This window comes from Gambusia affinis, linkage group LG12, assembly GCF_019740435.1.
Source record: "Gambusia affinis linkage group LG12, SWU_Gaff_1.0, whole genome shotgun sequence".
Classification (NCBI taxonomy): Eukaryota; Metazoa; Chordata; class Actinopteri; order Cyprinodontiformes; family Poeciliidae; genus Gambusia; species Gambusia affinis.
In genome coordinates this window covers 5,323,714-5,341,743 of record NC_057879.1, presented here as the reverse complement: position 1 = coordinate 5,341,743, position 18,030 = coordinate 5,323,714, and the positions used below count along the sequence as shown (strand labels likewise).

The following is an 18,030-nucleotide window of genomic DNA, read 5'->3' as shown; positions in this document are numbered from 1 at the left end:
TTGTGGTGATTAAATTCTAATCGGCGTAGACAGAATGCTAATAAGAATCCCACAGTATGCAGTTATTTCCAATTAGTATTGGAAATCACAGTATTAATAAAACAATTAAAATTCTGTTAGAGGGGTTAATTTGTGCAAAATTAGAATTGTGATTCTCATGGTGTGAATTTTATTGTTGTTGTTTTTACCTCCAGGGGACGCATGAGCGGTAGTTGCACAATTACCTTTTCACACAATATTAAGTTGTGTCAAAAAGTTTGGATAGTTTCCTCCTCCCCACCACTAATAAGTGAAATTATGAGTGAGGTTGTTTTTTTTTTTTTTATTTCCTCAGGTTATCTCTGTGAAATACGAAAAGTTGTTTCATCATCTGAAAGCATTTAAGCCTGACAAAACCGCAAAAACAGAACGAATGTGTAAAGGGCCAAATATCTTTCCACAGCACATTCATGTTTTCCCATGAAACACATTTTGAGGGGTTATAAGTGCTTCTTTCTAAAGTCACTCAGCTTGCTACGTGTGAAAGATTGCCTCAAGTAGGTGTGATGTTGCCGCAAGGAGTGCTGGGGCACCTGAAATCCAAATCATCATCTGTCGCTCACACCTGCGCTATCTCAGAGAAATGCCATAAATAATGAGAAATCCCTCGAAAATGTTTTCAGGGTTGAAAATGCATTATTTACAAGTTGGAGGTCGCGGATTTCTTTTGCATAATTTTGAGTTTAATAGCCCCTTTTAGTTGAGAGGAAAATGGCATTTTCGTGCAAACGATCACACTTTGGGGAGTGCAAGCCGAGTGCACTCCTGAACCAGAAACGCATAAACCGAGAAATCTGTTCTCTGATAATGGGCTTGAGGTTTTTTTTTTCCGTACCGGAGAATAAGGAAGCAAACATTTCACAAAGGACAGCTGCAGCGGTTTAGTCATGCCAGCAGCGGGCTATGAGGCTGTGACACACTGAGGGGAATAAAAGTCAAATGTATTGATGACAATGTGTATCCCATCTCTACTCTGTACTCTCTAATTTCCCAGCATCAAGTTGGGAAGAAATGATCTTAATCTTTCGGAGAAACCTTCTGAAATTGGATTGCTTGACTGCTAGGAGGGCCTTACCAATACCCAACAGCAAATCCAATATGGCCGCCCTAACTAAAGTAATAAACTTTTAGGGTATTTCTCTTCTAACAGTTTATATCTTACTTTTTCCAGACCAGAATGTTTAGTCTGCTTTAATCAAACTCTATTTAATTTTCCCAGAAACTTTGCATCATCATTTTTGCACTTTTGTGGCTTTGGTAAATTCCAAATGTAATCTTTAAGTACAAAACACAACCTCTTGCTTTGAGGCACTGATTGCTCTTGTCTGGTCGATCGCTAATTGCGATCTTCAAAAAAAACCTGACCTGTCTATTCTGATTTTGGTCGATACTATTTTTTTTCTGAGTTGTTGCACCAATAAACCGGCTGATAAATTGGCTGGCCAATAAATTGGCTGGCCAATAAATCGGTGCACCCCTATTTGGGGCATCAATTACTGACCAACCGACCACGTGCTTTTGGGAGTGTTTTGTTCCAGCGACCAGAAATACTTTTTCTTTATTGTAGTCGTACTTTATAGCTATAATGTTTGTTTTGGTTTGAGCAGGAGTTACAGTCTATACTTCATTGGAGCTAATGATGTGATATGTGAGAGGTATTAGAAAGAAGTGTGAAAAAGCAATACTGTTATACAAATTTTAGTGCTGTCAATCGATTTTAAAAAATTAATCAGATTAAGTACGCTCTAGCTCTGTGACTAATCACCACTAATGGTTTCAAAAACGTACATAGAACACGCTTATAAATGTGCATATGAAGTTGTCTGTTTTCCTGGTTTTCCTATTCAGGAAGGTTTAAAAGAAATGTTAATTTAGAAATATTAACTACAAACCGCTTGTGATTTCGGTGGAAGGTTCCAAACTTCTATCGCATTGGAGTTTTTTTTAAGTGAAATATGCCGCTGAGTTCATCCCTCTGACTCTCCTCGCTGTCATCTTTTCACTCGCGTTTGCCACTCTCCATTGTTGACCGCAGTACAAGACCGTGTGACGTGCGTCTTTGATCTCGGTAACTCTCTGCTGAAGCGAGGCTTTAGGTCAAAATAGATCAACGTTAACGCGTTAAACTTTTTTAGATTAATCGCATTTTTACTATAATCTATCTCCATAATTCATCCACAAAAAAAAAGGATGATAAACTCAAACTAAAATTTTACTGTTTTGGGGAAATATTGAAACTTTCCTTCCATTTCTCACTCTGCCCAGCTAAAGCACAAATACTATTTTCACACATTAATGTTTTTGCTTGATTAGATTGGAAAAAGACTATCTGAATTGTTGAAATGAATAAGCCAATGGTATTATGATTTACTGAAATGCAGATAGTTTAAAAAAAAGGGGGGGCCCCAAATTAAAGTCCGCCTATGGCCCCAACCTGTCTTGGACCAGCTCTGCTCACCATCACCGTTATCACCATCAACCTCTCCTAAAAACTTGACTCTAGCCAATGATCTTTCTCGGAGTTTGTGTTGCCCTCATCATGATGCGCTGGCTCGCCCTCTCGCTGTCTCGCTAGAAAGAAAAAAAATCCTGAGGAATAAAAAGCTCTCTTTGTTGAAGCCGGAGATCATTCACTCACCAGCTCGCTCTGCGAAGAGGAGCAGCAGCGGGAGACGGAGCCGCGCAGCCTGCCCTGGGCGTATATTTCGGTTTCTCGGGCATTTGAGCAGACGGATTCCGGTCCGGGTGATGAAACCTGCCCCTCGCCTCGCCGCCCACCTCCGGAGAATGTCTCGGAGCACGAGGACGGCCCCAGCGTGAACTCCGCCGCGCGCATCAACTTCTCACCGGGGAGCGACGGCACGCGCGGACCCGCCGGCGAATTAAAGTTAACGAAGATTGAGAAAACTAGCTGGAGTTGTCGCCTGAAAATACGAGATTACCCGCGGGGTTTTGGTCGGATTTTTGAATCAGGACGGCTGTTCACCGGGATAACAGGTTCACAGGAGCGCACCCTTTAATATTTGAAGGCTGAAATTCGTTATTTATTTGTCACTTTTTTCTCTGTCTCTCCCTGGATTTTATTTCGGACTCCTGACAATCACCTAAATCTGCGCCACGCGCGACTTTTTTCACCCCCACCATCCGTCCTCCCTCCAGTCCGGAGAGAATGAGGTGTCGCTGGGTGAAGCATGAGCCGTCAGAGGATCAGTCATAAGCGGCTGTCTCTGCTATGGAAGGGGCTGGCGGTCCTCAGCCTGTGGCTATGCTGCGGCTGGACCTCAGGAGTGGCCGGCCAGGGCGAAGGCGCCCCCGGCTCCCTGGAGTGGCTGCTGTCGGATAAAGGACCTTTCCACCGGTCGCTGGAGTTCCAGGAGGCGCTGGAGAGATACCAGCAGGGCTTCAGCACTCGGTATAAAATCTATAGGTAAGAAGACCCCCATTCTGTTGGGGGTTTACGTTTGGGTTAGCATTTTGCTAAGAATAACAGACACAGGGGTACTTCCAGAAAGTTTTAAAAGGGTGAGCAGATGGGGGCCACTTTTATCCACCAAAGTAATTAAATTTATATTGCCTTTTTTTAGTTATACTGTCCAGTCAAAATGCCTTTTAAGCCCAGGGGGTAAACTATAATAGACCCCACGACCTTCCTATTGCAAGAAAATTACTCTAATCAGCATTCAAGCATTCAAAATGGGTACATTAACTAAATAAACAAATCAGAATTATTCAATATATTTAAATAAATATATGATGGTTCTAGATTGTTTACCAACATAAAACAAAAAAATGAAACAAGCAGGTCAATACTTCATTGTTTGATAAATTAATTGATCTATTAAATGAAATGTGTGATCTCAGTATGGCTTAAACTTCAAGTGCAACATCTTGATTTTTAATTTATTGCTAAAGTAAAACAGTGAAGGTAAAAAACAAACTGGTCCAAGAAACCAATTAGCTATATAACATTGTATATTATGTAAATATACATAACCTGCACTTTAACTCGAGTCAAGCAAATCTCAATCTCATTGTAATCTGTTGATGACAATGACAAATACATCTTATCTTATCGTATCGTATCTTATATACAGATGTGCAATAAAACAATAACAATACATATCAAGATAGGCACATGATCAATATCAATAGATAATATGTCTGACAGAATATTCGATATGTAGAATCGAGCCATAACCGCACAGCATTCTGGGGGATGTAGGCAGAGAAAAGGCTTTACCCAGTTAGCCTGTCATGCCGGGTAAGCAAGGTGATAGCATCAACTAACTCACTCAGTTTGGGTACCTAGCAACGACCTATTGAGTAACTTGCACAGCAGCAGTTTCATGTTTTGCAACTACAACCCATAATGACTTAAAAAGAATAAAAACAAAACTGTAGATAAAATGAAAACGGTCATGCCACCAGTTTGGCAATATTTCAGATATTTAAAACTAAAAACTAACCAATAATTATAAATTTTGACTGATATGAAGTCCTTATATTGTTATATGTTTATATGTCCATCATATCACCAAGTCCTATAACTATGGTTTCTGTGTCAGTGCATATCATCTTGGTGGCCATAACAGATTTCAGGGTCAGTTCTGACAAGGGCGCTGGCCCCTGTTGGCCCCCCGTCTAAAACCACTCATGTCACCGATTGAAACTTTTTCTATTCTTCAGTGAATTCATATTTAAATATGTATTAATGTATGGACAGGGGTGCCTCAAGGAAGCATTTATGGAGGGGGGCAAAACCGGAAGAATTTCTGTCATATTTCCAGGGAAGGAAAACGTAAATAAATATTTATCCTTTAGTGAATTCATATAAAAAAATATAATGCATATCAGACTGTTTTTAAGTTGACAGTCAGATTTTTGTGATCTATATTGGGGGGCCACATTTAAACCACCAAAAGTCAAACTAGGATTTCATTGGCATCCGCTACCAAATAACTAAAAACAAAACAAAAAAAATCTGATTCTGCATGTTTTCTAGCCAAGTGGGGCAAGTGGGAGTGCAAGCAAATTTAAAGGGGGTGACTATTGCCTCTCCGGGCCCCACTTTAGCCCCCCGCCTCCACTGATCCGAGCCCCAGAACAGTTTATCAGCATAAACTCATGTTTAGCAGCGTCATGTTTGCAGTTAAACCTTGCATTGCCTCTCAGGTATCGATAACCGCATCAAATTAGCAGACGAGCAAAGCCGAAGGACAACTGGAGCGATTCAAAATGCGCCTTTGCTTCCATCATTGAGTATTCCTACCGCAGCATGCCCCCCCCCCAGTCTCGTTCCCTCGGATTAGGACTCTGGGATATTTCGGGGCTGCTTCTTGTGAATGACCTCTGCTGCAGGAGAGCAGGAGTTAATCCCCTTACAGTGCACGGAGCGCTGCATCCTTTCTGCCACTTCCTGCAGCTGCATTAGCAGAAGCTTCTGCCACCTTTGTCTAACTGTTCCTCACAAGCATTCCTGTGTATGCAGCTGTTAGGAGCTCGTCGAAGCGTGCGCCTCATATCCCCCCCATCTGTCAGCATTTAGGCTGCGCGCAGAGGCAAATAAGCCGGTCTGAATCCTCTTCGTGATTTAACATGTTCACACATATTCTCCCTGCTCTCACAGTCCTGTGGGGTTCGGGTGGAGAATAGAATGCTTCTTTTCTGCGGGTGACCACTGCCAAGGGTTTAACCAAGCGGAAAAAATACTTAGCGGGCTTCTTGCAGGCGAATAAATCAATTTCTCCATTTTCCTATCTCAGGAATCTTTTTTTTTTTTTAAGGCTCTGCTGCAAATCATTTATTTGTTATTTTGTTTGTCTTGACGAGTCCGCCGCATCAGCTTTTTCTGGAGTCCCCTGGCTTCACGCCTCTCCTCTTCCGAAATTAGTGAATAATCGGAGATAATTACAGAAGATGCTGACTGCCTGAGCTGTCAGAGGCGACCAGAATCGGTAATGGCCTGCTGCCACCGTTCTTCCTAAAGTGTGTTTTTAAACGCCAAGCTCAAGTCCCATTTTCTCACATTTCTGACCCAACGGCACCTTGGAGGGATTATGGATTAAGCATTTTAAGCCTGACAGCAATAGAAAATACAACTTCTACACAGATCTGCATTCAAAACATCCATCAGTGGGTCTTCTACTGGAAAAGGATTCCCACATCTGTCTGTCCTGCAGGCTCAACACAACAAAACATAGAACACCATAGAAAAGGACGGGCAGAATTTGTTAAAATTCATTCATGACTTTTTTTTTTTTTTGCTGTTGGAGCATTTCGAAAACCAGCACGTTTAGTCAAAAAGAGAAACAAATTCCAATTTGAAAGTAATTGTTTGAACAGGATTAGAGGAGGCATATTCATAAGTCCATCTAAAAATCCATCCATTCATTTTCTGTTCACCCTTTGTCCCTAATGGGGTCAGGAGGGTTGCTGGTTCCAATCTCCAAGTATCGTATTAAAGGTCGATGGAAACATCAGAAATGCAAATAACTTTCTCAATATCGTAAAAAAAAAAAAAAAGGATTTCTTACACTAGCTTGAGGCGGATTTGGACTTTTCTGAAAGCGAGTTAATGCGCTAAAGTTTAACTGGAAACATTTTCTGAATAAGGAAACTTACTCATGCATCAATGCCTTACCATAGGCACAAAACTTGGAAACATTTACAAGTGAAAACCACCTGCATGAAGGGGAGTACTCTCCATTTTCCCTTTTTACTACAGCCACATGTAGCATCAACGTCAGACAGAATTATGCTGTGCATATCCTGGTTTATTTGTTTCACACCAGAAGATGAAAACACGACTAATTCATATTTCCTTTCTTTCTTTTTTAAAAGTTCACTTGAAATTCACATGACAGTTTATGAAAATATACAGAATGATATTCAGCTTCTTGTTTCTCTCAGCTATAAACATACAACATTATATGCAAACACAAAAGCTTGTTGGCGTTTGTTGCTGGTCATTAGGCTTCGTAAGTTGAGCCACATGCGTAAACATCACTGTGGTAAGGAAGGCAAAGAAAATCTCCATAACAGGGTTTGAGAACAGGAACATCTTTGGGTCACCACATCCCCATAACAACCATTACGTTCTACCAAAACGTTGCCTGGATTCTTCTTCTATTATTACAATTTTAAACTTGTATTGGTTGCTTAACTCTACTAGGATTTTAACTGGGACATTTGGCATTGACCACAGGAGACTATAAAATCAAACGTTTCAAAAGCAAACACCTGAAGCGGGTTTGGAGTGAAACAAAGGATTAGTTATCTCCTGCCCAAAATGTGGTAAAATAACTTTTTTCCAAAAGCTTTTGAACCCTTGTTAGAATGCATGGCAGCAAAGACTCTTAAAGAAAGTCTCTTTTTTTACCAGGAAAGTGATTCAAGCTTCTTGTTAGAATGCATGGCAGCAAAGACTCTTTTTTTACCAGGAAAGTGATTCAAGCTTCTTTGAAGTCTTCTCTGAAAATTTCAACTTTGACTGATTCCGATTTTTATTTTCTGTAGACTGTAACACTTAAAAGAGAAACAATAAGGTGCTGGTTCCTTGATGAAGGTGGTATTTTTAAACCCAAAAGAAAAAGAAGGAACTACAGTGGTATTTGTGTGGTTTAGAGGCCATGAAACGTGAGAGTCCCTCCAAAACCATTTCCAACTTCATATTTTAGTATTTGAAACATATAGTATGTGTTACTATGCTTTATTGCGCACAACAGATACCATCTTAGTACTTCTGCAGAAGCTAGCGTCTACAGTCTTCTGAGCTTGGAAGTTGAGCCGATCACTGCCAAGGAAAATGAGTGGCACTCATTGTGGCGTTTTGTTTTTTTTTTCCTCTATGTCTATGTCTCCAGGATTGGCTGCTTTGCAAACTCCAGCTAGTAGTTTGCTCCTTGGTTTTTCAGCTCACCAAGCTGGATTTTCTTTGAAATATTTTAGATTTGCTCCATATAACTGAACAATCTATTTTTCCTGTGAATAATTTGGAGTTATGTTCCACAGAAAAATCTGCGAACAGGTGAATCTGTTAGTACTCAGCCATGAATAGGTGCCAGTCTGTATTCATGCGTGCCCTGCCTTTTCTCAAACCTCAGAAAGTGCGTCAAGGTTAGCGCTGTTAGTTGATGCATTTGCAAACTGTAAATGACTGGAGTTCTTAGATTTGATGCATTTCCAGTGTTTCTCAATCAGAGCTAATTAAGGGAAAATTGGCCGATTTCACTCTCTTGCTGTTTGGTGCAAATCAACACGGAAAGGGTTTTTACAGACAGAAAATCAACCTTTGCCTAAGTGCTGCCCTGTTGGAGAAATACGTTACTGCCTACATGGGCCACCAGTAATTGTTCAAGCTGTGATTTTGTGAAAAGCAATTATTTGTTGATATGGGATCCTTCCCGCTGAATACATGTAGTCAAATTAAAAGTTCAAAATGTTCCACCAAAATATTTTATCGAGAGATTACAAAACTGTAATAAAGGTTGAACATATATTGAGGTGCTAGGGTAAAGCAGCAGTGATGCCTGAGATGATTTCTCTACAGCCTCCTAAGCAGCCCATGGGATTGGAGTGCAGTTCTACCCCTCTGACCTCTGTAATAGGCCAAACTCTACAGTGAGCATAACATAGCTGTCAGTCATGTGGCAGCATGTGATTAAGCCGTCAGTTTGCTCCCCTACGGCGGCGCATTTCAAACATTTTTCCTCCAATCCCGAAAAGTTTTCTGTATCATGGCTGATTGCCTTCTGTGCACACACCGAGGCTTCCTGTTTACCCAGAGCTCCACCTCCTGTCACCTCTGCTGTTCGCCACACGCTGAGGGAATAGCTGCAGGCTCAACCGCCATCTGTCCAGAAGAGATGGACGCTCATCCTGTCCTATTGTCATGATGATTGCTTGTAATGACACACTCCACACCGTCCCAGTTCACCAATTATCTCTTGTTCTTCTCGTGGCACTGATATAATGGCCTCCTGAGAGGAGCGGGTGGGGTGTGTATGTGGAAGAGCAGGCAGGGCTTTGGGAAAGGTACACTAACCGAGCGAGCGAGGGGTTAACGAGTATCTGGAGTTCAACAAGGAGTTTGTCTTAAGGCCACGAGATAACAAACACGATGCAAGACGCTGTGAGATTTTGGTGTTGTGGCTTTTTTTTTTTTTTCTTTTGCTGGGAGTTTTGCATTGCAGTAAGCTTTGTTTTCTCTGTCTTTTTTTTAAGCTAAAGTTCTGCACAGTAAATCACATAATACATTTCCCCACTGGGCTGCTGGTGCTCTTTGTAAAGACAGCAGCCATTTCTGAGATATACCACCATGGACAAGTCGGCCGGCAATCTTGATAAATGTGTAAAAGGCCCTGAAATAATTTTAGTTTTTATTGCATTTGGATAAATTTGAATAAAATCCAGCCTTTTATGTGAGTATGCTTACCATATCTTAAGAACTTATTGGTTTTAGCACAATCCCAGGTTGCGCAGTTATTGATAACAATGTCCTTTAACCTTCCTGCACTCATAAGAGATGGGGTCATTTGGACCCCACAAGCGGTTTACTTTGTGCCCGGTCTGGCGGGTCACACTGACTCCACATGCGCTTTTACAAGTTTTGTGTGTGTGTGTGTGTCATTTTGAGAACTGAAAGACTCTGAAAGATGGGATTTACGGGAAAATGCAACTTGACACGCTATTAACTTCCATTTGCAAAGCAGCCAATCCAGGAGAGTCAATCATTTCTGTTACTCCCAAAAGTGGAGACAAGGAAGAATCTAGAGACATTAGGTACTGCGGTAGATGTTTTCTACTTTGCAAATTAATGCAAATTAGGATATACATGTTTTTATCTATCAAAATACGCAGTTTTTGGAGGGGGTCATGAGTATTTTCAGATTTTAGCAATTTACAGGTGGCTGTGGTTCCTAACACCCACAAATACTTAACCTGGTGAAAACAGGCCACTTGTTGTATGCTTCGCTTCATCCAGAGGGTCTGGTCTCTTGCCTGTTGAGAAACAATTGCTTCCTGGAAGCGTGGAAATATTAATTCAATATTTGGAAGCGTGGCCAACACGGACTGAACGTCTTCGCCAAGCTAATGTCCGACCGTAGTTTAGGTTCTATTGGTAAAACTACAGGCAGACTACAATTACAGTACAGCACAAAAAGTTGACAGCATCCTTCACAACTTGTCCTTTTGTTCACTGATTGGCTGAAATTGTACTGGAGAAATCCAAGTCAATGGGAAAACCACAGATTGAGCTGTGCAGCGAGATTTGAATCAATTGTAATTGCAAAGGAAGGCAGCGGCCAGGCTGACAATACAGCACATTCACTGTTTACATTTAACCAGCATCAATCAAGGCCTTCAACATGTCTGATGCACCACTCTGCACAGGGCAAAATACATTACAGGACTTCAAACTTGGATGCTTCTGAACAGGACAGTTTTTAACGGGATCACCAGATGCTGTCGCTACATGATTCCAGACTGGTGGCATTGGATAATCCTCATCTGATTTATTTTAGAAAACTGTTGGTCAGCAGTATCTGATGCAGAGAGTAAGACATTGTGACAATGCGCAACAACCTTTCTCGGATTTAAAACACTGAATGTATTTGTACAGCCTGGATGAAGAGCTCAGCCACAGACATATACTTACACATGCTCCACAGGTGAATGTTGCAAATTGTAGGCCATGTTGGATCGACTTGTGTCATGTGAATGGCAAAATATATATAAATATATTCCATTTTTATAGTTACATAATATAATCTATGATTTGGGGTTTGTCTTCATTGCGTTCTCTGACTTGAGATGGTTGAGACCACTGCTAACTAGCTGCTAATACACTCTTGCTAGCTGGCTAGGTATTTGTTTTGTGTCTGTTATGGGTAAGTGCAAATTTATCAGTAGTTGGCTAGACGAGTTTTCATATCTGTGGAGCTGTAAGTCTTACATTCCACCCATAGTGGTATTAAAAAGTCTTAAACTTAAGTTGTTGAAAGCTGAGTAGCTGAAAACATGTGTAAAATGGTTTGTTGCATCTTAGTACCTCAGCTACAACATGTTCTGACCAAAGCTCAGAGTTCTAATTAAAGTCCCAGGTGAGTTTACCCAGCTCTACTTTAATGTTTGTGATGGTAGGACCAAAAGTACCTTTTTTATAACTTCACACCCAAATTGGCTTTTAGCTTGTAGATATCATCTAGCGGTTGCTATGGAGACTTGGTGACGCTCTTCAGGTTTGGAGATTTTTCTTTTTGCCCAGTCTGTGGCTAAATGTATTTCCAAATGGGAAAAGACAGACATGAATTAATTTAAAAAGTTCCCCCTTTTAAAGTCTGACCAACTTTAAAAGTAGAATATTAATTAAAAAATAATTTACCTGTTTACTTTGAAGGCGTTAGGGGTACTAATAATTGTGGGACCGGGTAAAAGTTTTTGTTTTTTTTTTACATTATTTATGAATATGACATTTATTACCAGGTGAATTAATATAGTTTCTACAGTTTCCATGTGTCAGATTATTTTAATACAAAAGGCAAGGTAGTATTGACAGAGATTTCTGCAGAGAATAATAATGAGGAGAGTTTAGCTGAGGTTATTTGCTGGCTTTAGTCCATAATATACTGCAGTATTCTAGTATTTTATTTGAGAAAACGCACAGTGAGTGAAAAATGAAAGACGTTAAATTAAAAAGGAGCTCCTCTGTGCTAAATATTAAATTGACTGCGGTCTCTTCTACTCAGTGCGTGAAAGATATGAGGAAATATTCATCTCAAAGTAAAGCTGAAATGAGGACTTTACTAGTTGAACTGCAGTAGCAAAATAAAACACGTCGACGCGCTGCATTTAAAACATTTGGAGAGTTTAATTTATCTTCTGAATGTCAGCTCATCCCATGGTGCTCAGCTTGTTCAATAACCAAACATGTCAAATTAACTACATGGCAGCTGCTATAAAACATCTTTTCATTTGGCTGCTTCTCTATAGTTTAATTGTATTCCCTTTTTACTACTCGAATTATGCAGCTATGTCACTAAGACATAAGACAACATAAACATGACTTAAAATACTGAAAAAGGAAGGTATTAATGTATCACACCCAATGTCCAATTTTTGTTAAAAAGAAAAAAGCATTTGAATAAAACAAGCAGCATTTTTATTATGTATTTACGCCTAGTGAGAATATTACCTACAGAGGTTTGAGTAATCTTCCTTAATGGAGTAACAAACACATTTTATTCATTTTGTAATTCTAGCATTTCTGCTAACTGTGAGATGATTGCCGTCTGAAGTGACGAAGGCAGATGACTGATCCCATTGAACAATATTTAGAAATTGGCTCAGCTCATCGTCAGTGTCCTACGCATATTGATCTATTTTCTCTCTTGGCTGATATGGCCAAAGCAGATGTCTGTTTTTCCTTCAGGGACTCTACAGATCTGATAGTGGAGATATTCCAGTTTCCTCTACAGATCTTTGGTGATTTTCTCAAGCATTCATGTTTTACCAGCCTGTTTGAAACCTGGATTTGCCCAGTCTTGGCTTTATAAATTACTTCTATAAAGAAGTGTAAGCTCATGTAAGTCAGGTAGTACATTGGCCTTTCTCTAGTAAACACATAAGTGAAGGTTGTTTGCAACCACAAAAGAAGAAATCCTCTGGCTTCTCTAGCTAATTCGCACCAGTGATTAGCTAACTGGACACTGGAAATTCCAATATTTTTCCACCATACATACGCTCTGTTGCGTAGCACTAGCCAACAACACTGTTCAGTGTTGGCGCTTTGACTGAGGGAAGTAAATTCAAAGTTAGCTAGTTTCAGTAGCAGTGAATTCAGAGGAACAGCAGAGATGTAGGGAACAGTTTAAACCAAATGATATTTCCTAAGACATGCTGTGATATGTCTGCAATTCTTTAAGGAGTAACTGAATCTCAAATCAACTTTTTTTTAAGCTAAGCGTTGTGACTGTGCAAATTGTGACATTTTTGTGTATTCTTGTTTAAAGGTGGGGTTTTATGTATATTACAGGCACGTGTGCATCGTAACTGTCAACTGTCATGAAATGTATGTATCAAAAATAACCCCAAAGACATTTGACTTCACATCACAGCTGTATCTGACGCCTTTGAAATTGGGCTTTGTCTCTTTAAGAACCTCCTACCCTTTCCGAGTCTCCAGCTTCTTTATGCCATCAGTGCCGTTTACAGCCATTCTTCATAGGAGTTTGTATAATGAGCTTAGCAGATGCACAGTTCCACTAGGTGTTTGCTATTTGCTGACCACACCCCCATTAAACCCCTCCCACTCATCTCCTCACTTGACCACGCCCCTTAGAGTCTCATGGCACCACCCACTTTGGTGGGAATTTTTCTAAATTGTCCCATATTGGAAAATTGAGTCATCAGATTAAACCTGATGAGCCATCAGGTTTAATCAATCAATTAATCAAGTTTATTTGTGTAGCGCATCTCAGCAACAAGGCAGTTCAAAGTGCTTTAAAAACACAAAAATACAAAGTCATAGAGCAGCCAGTCAACAACTGAAGCATTACATTTTGTCAAGTGCCAACATTACACATCAGGATATTGATTAATGTGTCATTCATAATGTTTCAAAGGTTTTTAGCCTAGGTTAGTTTAGTTCCACTATTAGGATGTAGGAGAACTAGCAAGCTCTCTTACAGCGTGTCATTACTTAATGACTTTACCACCAAACCATCACTTTACCTTCTAGAACATTGTTACATTAAATAATAAGCTTCAGCATCAAAGACAGCCTGAATACGTTACGGTGCCAATATTTATGGCAATCAAAGCAATTCTTGCAATATTGATGCTGTGCACAGCGCTAACACAAACCAACATGGCTCCATGCCAAAAGAGTAATTGTACTTGCCCACTAAACGCAATATCTTTATAATTTCCCTACAACTTCTGTCCAGCATTTGCAATAACTGGAATGAAGTCTTCTACATCTCTGTGGAGGGGTTTTGACCCACAGTTCTTTGCGGAAACGATTTAATCCACATTCCAGTGGAGGAGAGGGTGTGAGGGTTTCGTTACTGCGATGATGCTGCTGGAAGAAATGCGACAGTTTCGGTAAATATAAATGGCTCCGTTTGTATCGATTTGGACGCAAATGAGTATGTTTGAATAATTCATTTTTCTAGTATCGATTGTACTGAGATAGCGATTATTCTGACAAGCGTCAATCAAGCAGCTGACGCCTGATTCATCCTTTGTCTCAACTTACTGGAATCCCAAAGTCTCAGAAATGGTTTTGTAAAACTTTCAAAGCCTTTTTTCTTTTTCTTTTTGCTGATATTTAGATTGTGTTTGAGTGACTTCCGGATCTGGTAGTAATCAGTGAAACTAAAACTGAGCAATACGTTTTTCACACAGACTTTAAAAGAGGTAAATTATTTTTTTCAGCACATGCATTTCAGCATATGAAGTTCTGTGTTGTTTTTTTGTGCTTTTTTTATATGAAAGGCTCAGAGTTTGTATCTTACAGTAAATAGTAAAGCTTTTAGTTCGGTTTTCTTTCCAGTTCAGCGGGATGCGATGGAGTTTTGCTGTCAGCTCGACTTTCACCTCTACTTGCCGGTGTGTTTTCACCTTTGCTGGAGTTCCAGCAGAGTTTGCTCTGCTTACAGGAGCGACTTCAGTCGTTTCCAGCAGGCGTAGCTGCAAATGGTGGCAGCAGCCGAGCAAGGAGGCTCAATCCAGTCTGGGTTTATTTTCTCTGTGTGTAAATCTACTTTTCAACTCAGCTGCTCGTGTGAATCACAGCGTAACTAAGCAAAACATTAGATTCGGGGTGTTCTGCCTTGCAGAAGTTTTCACAGCCTCTGGAATATGACGTCAGATTTCTGTTTTCTTCTGCTTATTGGTCTATTTTGTAAAAACCCCAATAAAATAGCATCAGGTTTATATAGCAGAGTTTTAGGGCCATACTAAGAAAAACAAAGTAAAGTTGTAATAATACGAGAATAAAGCTGTGCATGAAAAAAGTCATAACATCAGGACTTTATTCTTCTCATAATACTACGACTTACTTAATTCTCTAATCACTTCAACTTTATTTTTGTGCGACTTTTTTCTCGTAATGTTACGACTTGTAATATAGCAAAACTAAAGTAATTTGAGAATAAAGTCATATTACAAGAAAACAGTCGCAATATTACACTTTATTCCTGCAATGTTACACTTTATTCTTGCCATGTTACGACTTTCTTCTCGTACTGTTGCCACTCTTATAATGTTTTACGAAATTTCGCAGTATTATGACTTTATTCTCATGATACTAACAATACAACTTGATTCTCTTAAGTTTCTTTCATTTTTCTTGTAATTTAGTTTTAGTTTTTTTTTCTTATCGTTTGCCCTAACACTTTCCGTTGTTAGTGGTTGCAACATTGCAAAAGTATGAAGCAGCATAAAGCCGCATCACATCCTAATCCGTCATACCTTAACGCTGTGTTTTCTTTCTCAGGGAGTTTGGTCGATGGAAAGTAAACAGCCTGGCGGTGGAGAAGCGGGACAGCTTTGGTGGCAGCGGCGGTCTGGCTTTGCCCCTCGACCCCGACCTGATGCACACCATCCGCCAGCTGGGGAGGCGGCCCACCCTCCAGATGATTACAGAGAGTCTAATCAAGAAGTACGGCACCCACCTCCTGCTCTCCGCCACCCTGGGAGGTACTGAGAGCGCTTCACTGCAGGCCTGATTCCCACGGCTGCTAACGGGATTTCCTTCTGCTTCTACAGCACTGATTAAACCGTCTGCTGCCCGCCAAGCAACAAAGCACATGATTTTTATTCCCCATAAGGATGTTGTTTGGCAAAAACATCCAATCACTTGGTTTAACATACAACAAATACATTAGAGGAAACAGTGTTTGTGTGGTAATCTTTTTGGAAATGCTTTCTTTCAAAGCACGTTTCTCATAATGACCTTAATTTAGTCCTTTTTTTCCCCCCATCAGAACATTTTACATTATAAAATAGCCTAATAGAGAATAATAATAAAAAAAAAAAATACAAATCAAGTAGAACATTTTGAGGTTGAGGGGGAGATTTAAGAAACCGAAAATACCAATGATGACCAGGCAGAAGTTTTGACTGTTTTTGAAAACTAACATTTGTTATATTATAATATAAAATGTCTTATATTCTTATGTTGTAAGGTATAATAAAAATGCCTAGAAATATTGTAATTCAACAATGTGCACCTAGGTAAGTGATCCAAGCAGATGCAGGCTTCTGAATATATTTTTTCAATATAGTTAATTATTTAGCAATATTCTCTTGTGACCCTTTATCACCAAACAAAACAAACAAAAAGAATACTATTTTTCAGCTGTTGGAATAAATCTTATTTATTTCTCCTGGTTACAGTCAGTTTATTATATTTTTTTTAGTGTACTGTATATTTTTTGTAATATTGTCTAGAGTGACAGAAATTCGCTGTCAATCAACTTCCTGTATGCTGCTCAATGTGCTAATGGTGGAAGACCAACTTCCTGTTACAGGAAATTGTTTATCCACTGTCATTAATGGCTATGCTAACTAGCGTTAGCATTTGTAGCAGGCTGTGTTGTGGTGAACCAGCTGTAGCTTAGCATAGAGCAAACAGGATGAGGTGAGCATAAGAGTGATTGACAGCGTTATGTCCCTCCCCCTTGCTCTGATTGGTTGTTTCTGACTGAGTGGGGATTTCTTATACTGTCCCAACATAATGACAAAAATGTTGTGACATACTTCTATTATTCTAGCTTTAATCAAAGACATAGCAATCTTGTTTTTATTAACGTATTGCGTCACTTTGGGACCTATTAGTGTTTTAGATTCCAAAGTGTTGTTTAACTCAAAGACTATATATTTTTTTCTATTTTGTGTTTGTTTTTTTCCTGTGGTCGGTTGGCAACTATATTTATACCTTAACAGACAGTTTATTTGCTTTAAAAACCAAAGTCTGCAGTAAAATCAAACACTGTTTTGCCACAGAGCAAAAACTTCAAGAGGAAGAGCACACCCACAGGAATAAAAGAAATTTATATTAGCAGTTTTTTGTTTTTTTTTCTGGGCATGTTTCCTGAGCTGGAGTTCTTGATACTGAAAACCTGACAGAAAATAAAAAGCTGTTTTGAGGAGACGGTGCAGCCGGCGGTGTAATCACCAATCAGGAGACTCGAGTGTCAACGGCAGCTGCAGACTCACTTCCACTAACAAACTTATTCATAGCTGTTCATTTCTGTTGCCCTGTTGTTGCCACCGTGTGTTCTCATGGAAACCGCAAATTTAAATTCACATCCGAGAACAGAAAAACTCGCATCACAAAGTGAACTAGTTGGATCGTTGACACTAGAACCATTTCTACCCATCTTCACTCTAATTTAAACACTTATTTTTAATCTTAAAATCCTCATGACGCCACGTTTGGAATGGTACTTTTCATTGTGCAAGCATTGCCATAACCTGCAGTATTTTGTTTATGAGATGTGAGCTGACTCTGGATCTATACATGTGGGTTAGATAGTGGAGCCCCCAGAAAATTCTCCTGGGGGTGACCAGAGACCAGGCCAGTAAAATATTTTTAGGATGACACAACAACAAGAATTTTATGTACATATTTTAGTTGTGTCCATCGATTAACACAAAAGATCAGATCAATCACACTAGCACTGTGGTTCACAAATGAGCTTGAAATATAAATGTGCAGGTTTTCAAAAAAAAAGTTTAATAAACCTGTTTTATTGTCTCCAACCAAACATGTCTGAAGGAAGGTTTGAAACAAGTCACTTTGTTTATGTGTTTTCTAGGCACGTAGAGCCATTTTATAGCACAGTGAAGTAACTGTCATCTTCAGTTGTTGGTATATATTGTACACTGTATGTATCAAATATGGCTTTAAAGAAATTTAACATCATCATTTAACGCCTTGAAATTGGGTCTCTGTCTCTTTAAGAAACTCCTGCTTTTTCTGAA

General features: G+C 39.6%; 1 protein-coding gene across 4 annotated transcripts in view; it reads left to right on the top strand.

Annotated features, from left to right (window-relative positions):
• Positions 1 to 18,030, top strand: part of LOC122840638 (BMP/retinoic acid-inducible neural-specific protein 3-like) — a 135,607-nt gene that overhangs the window by 94,734 nt on the left and 22,843 nt on the right. For 3 of the 4 annotated variants that reach the window (XM_044133184.1, XM_044133182.1, XM_044133183.1), the window contains one exon: positions 15,539 to 15,741. In XM_044133184.1, the coding sequence (XP_043989119.1) occupies positions 15,636 to 15,741 (106 nt within the window). In that variant the 5' untranslated portion in view covers positions 15,539 to 15,635. Of the gene's footprint in view, positions 1 to 2,672; positions 3,467 to 15,538; positions 15,742 to 18,030 lie in introns of those variants that run through there. The other variant, XM_044133181.1, reaches the window with a different exon arrangement.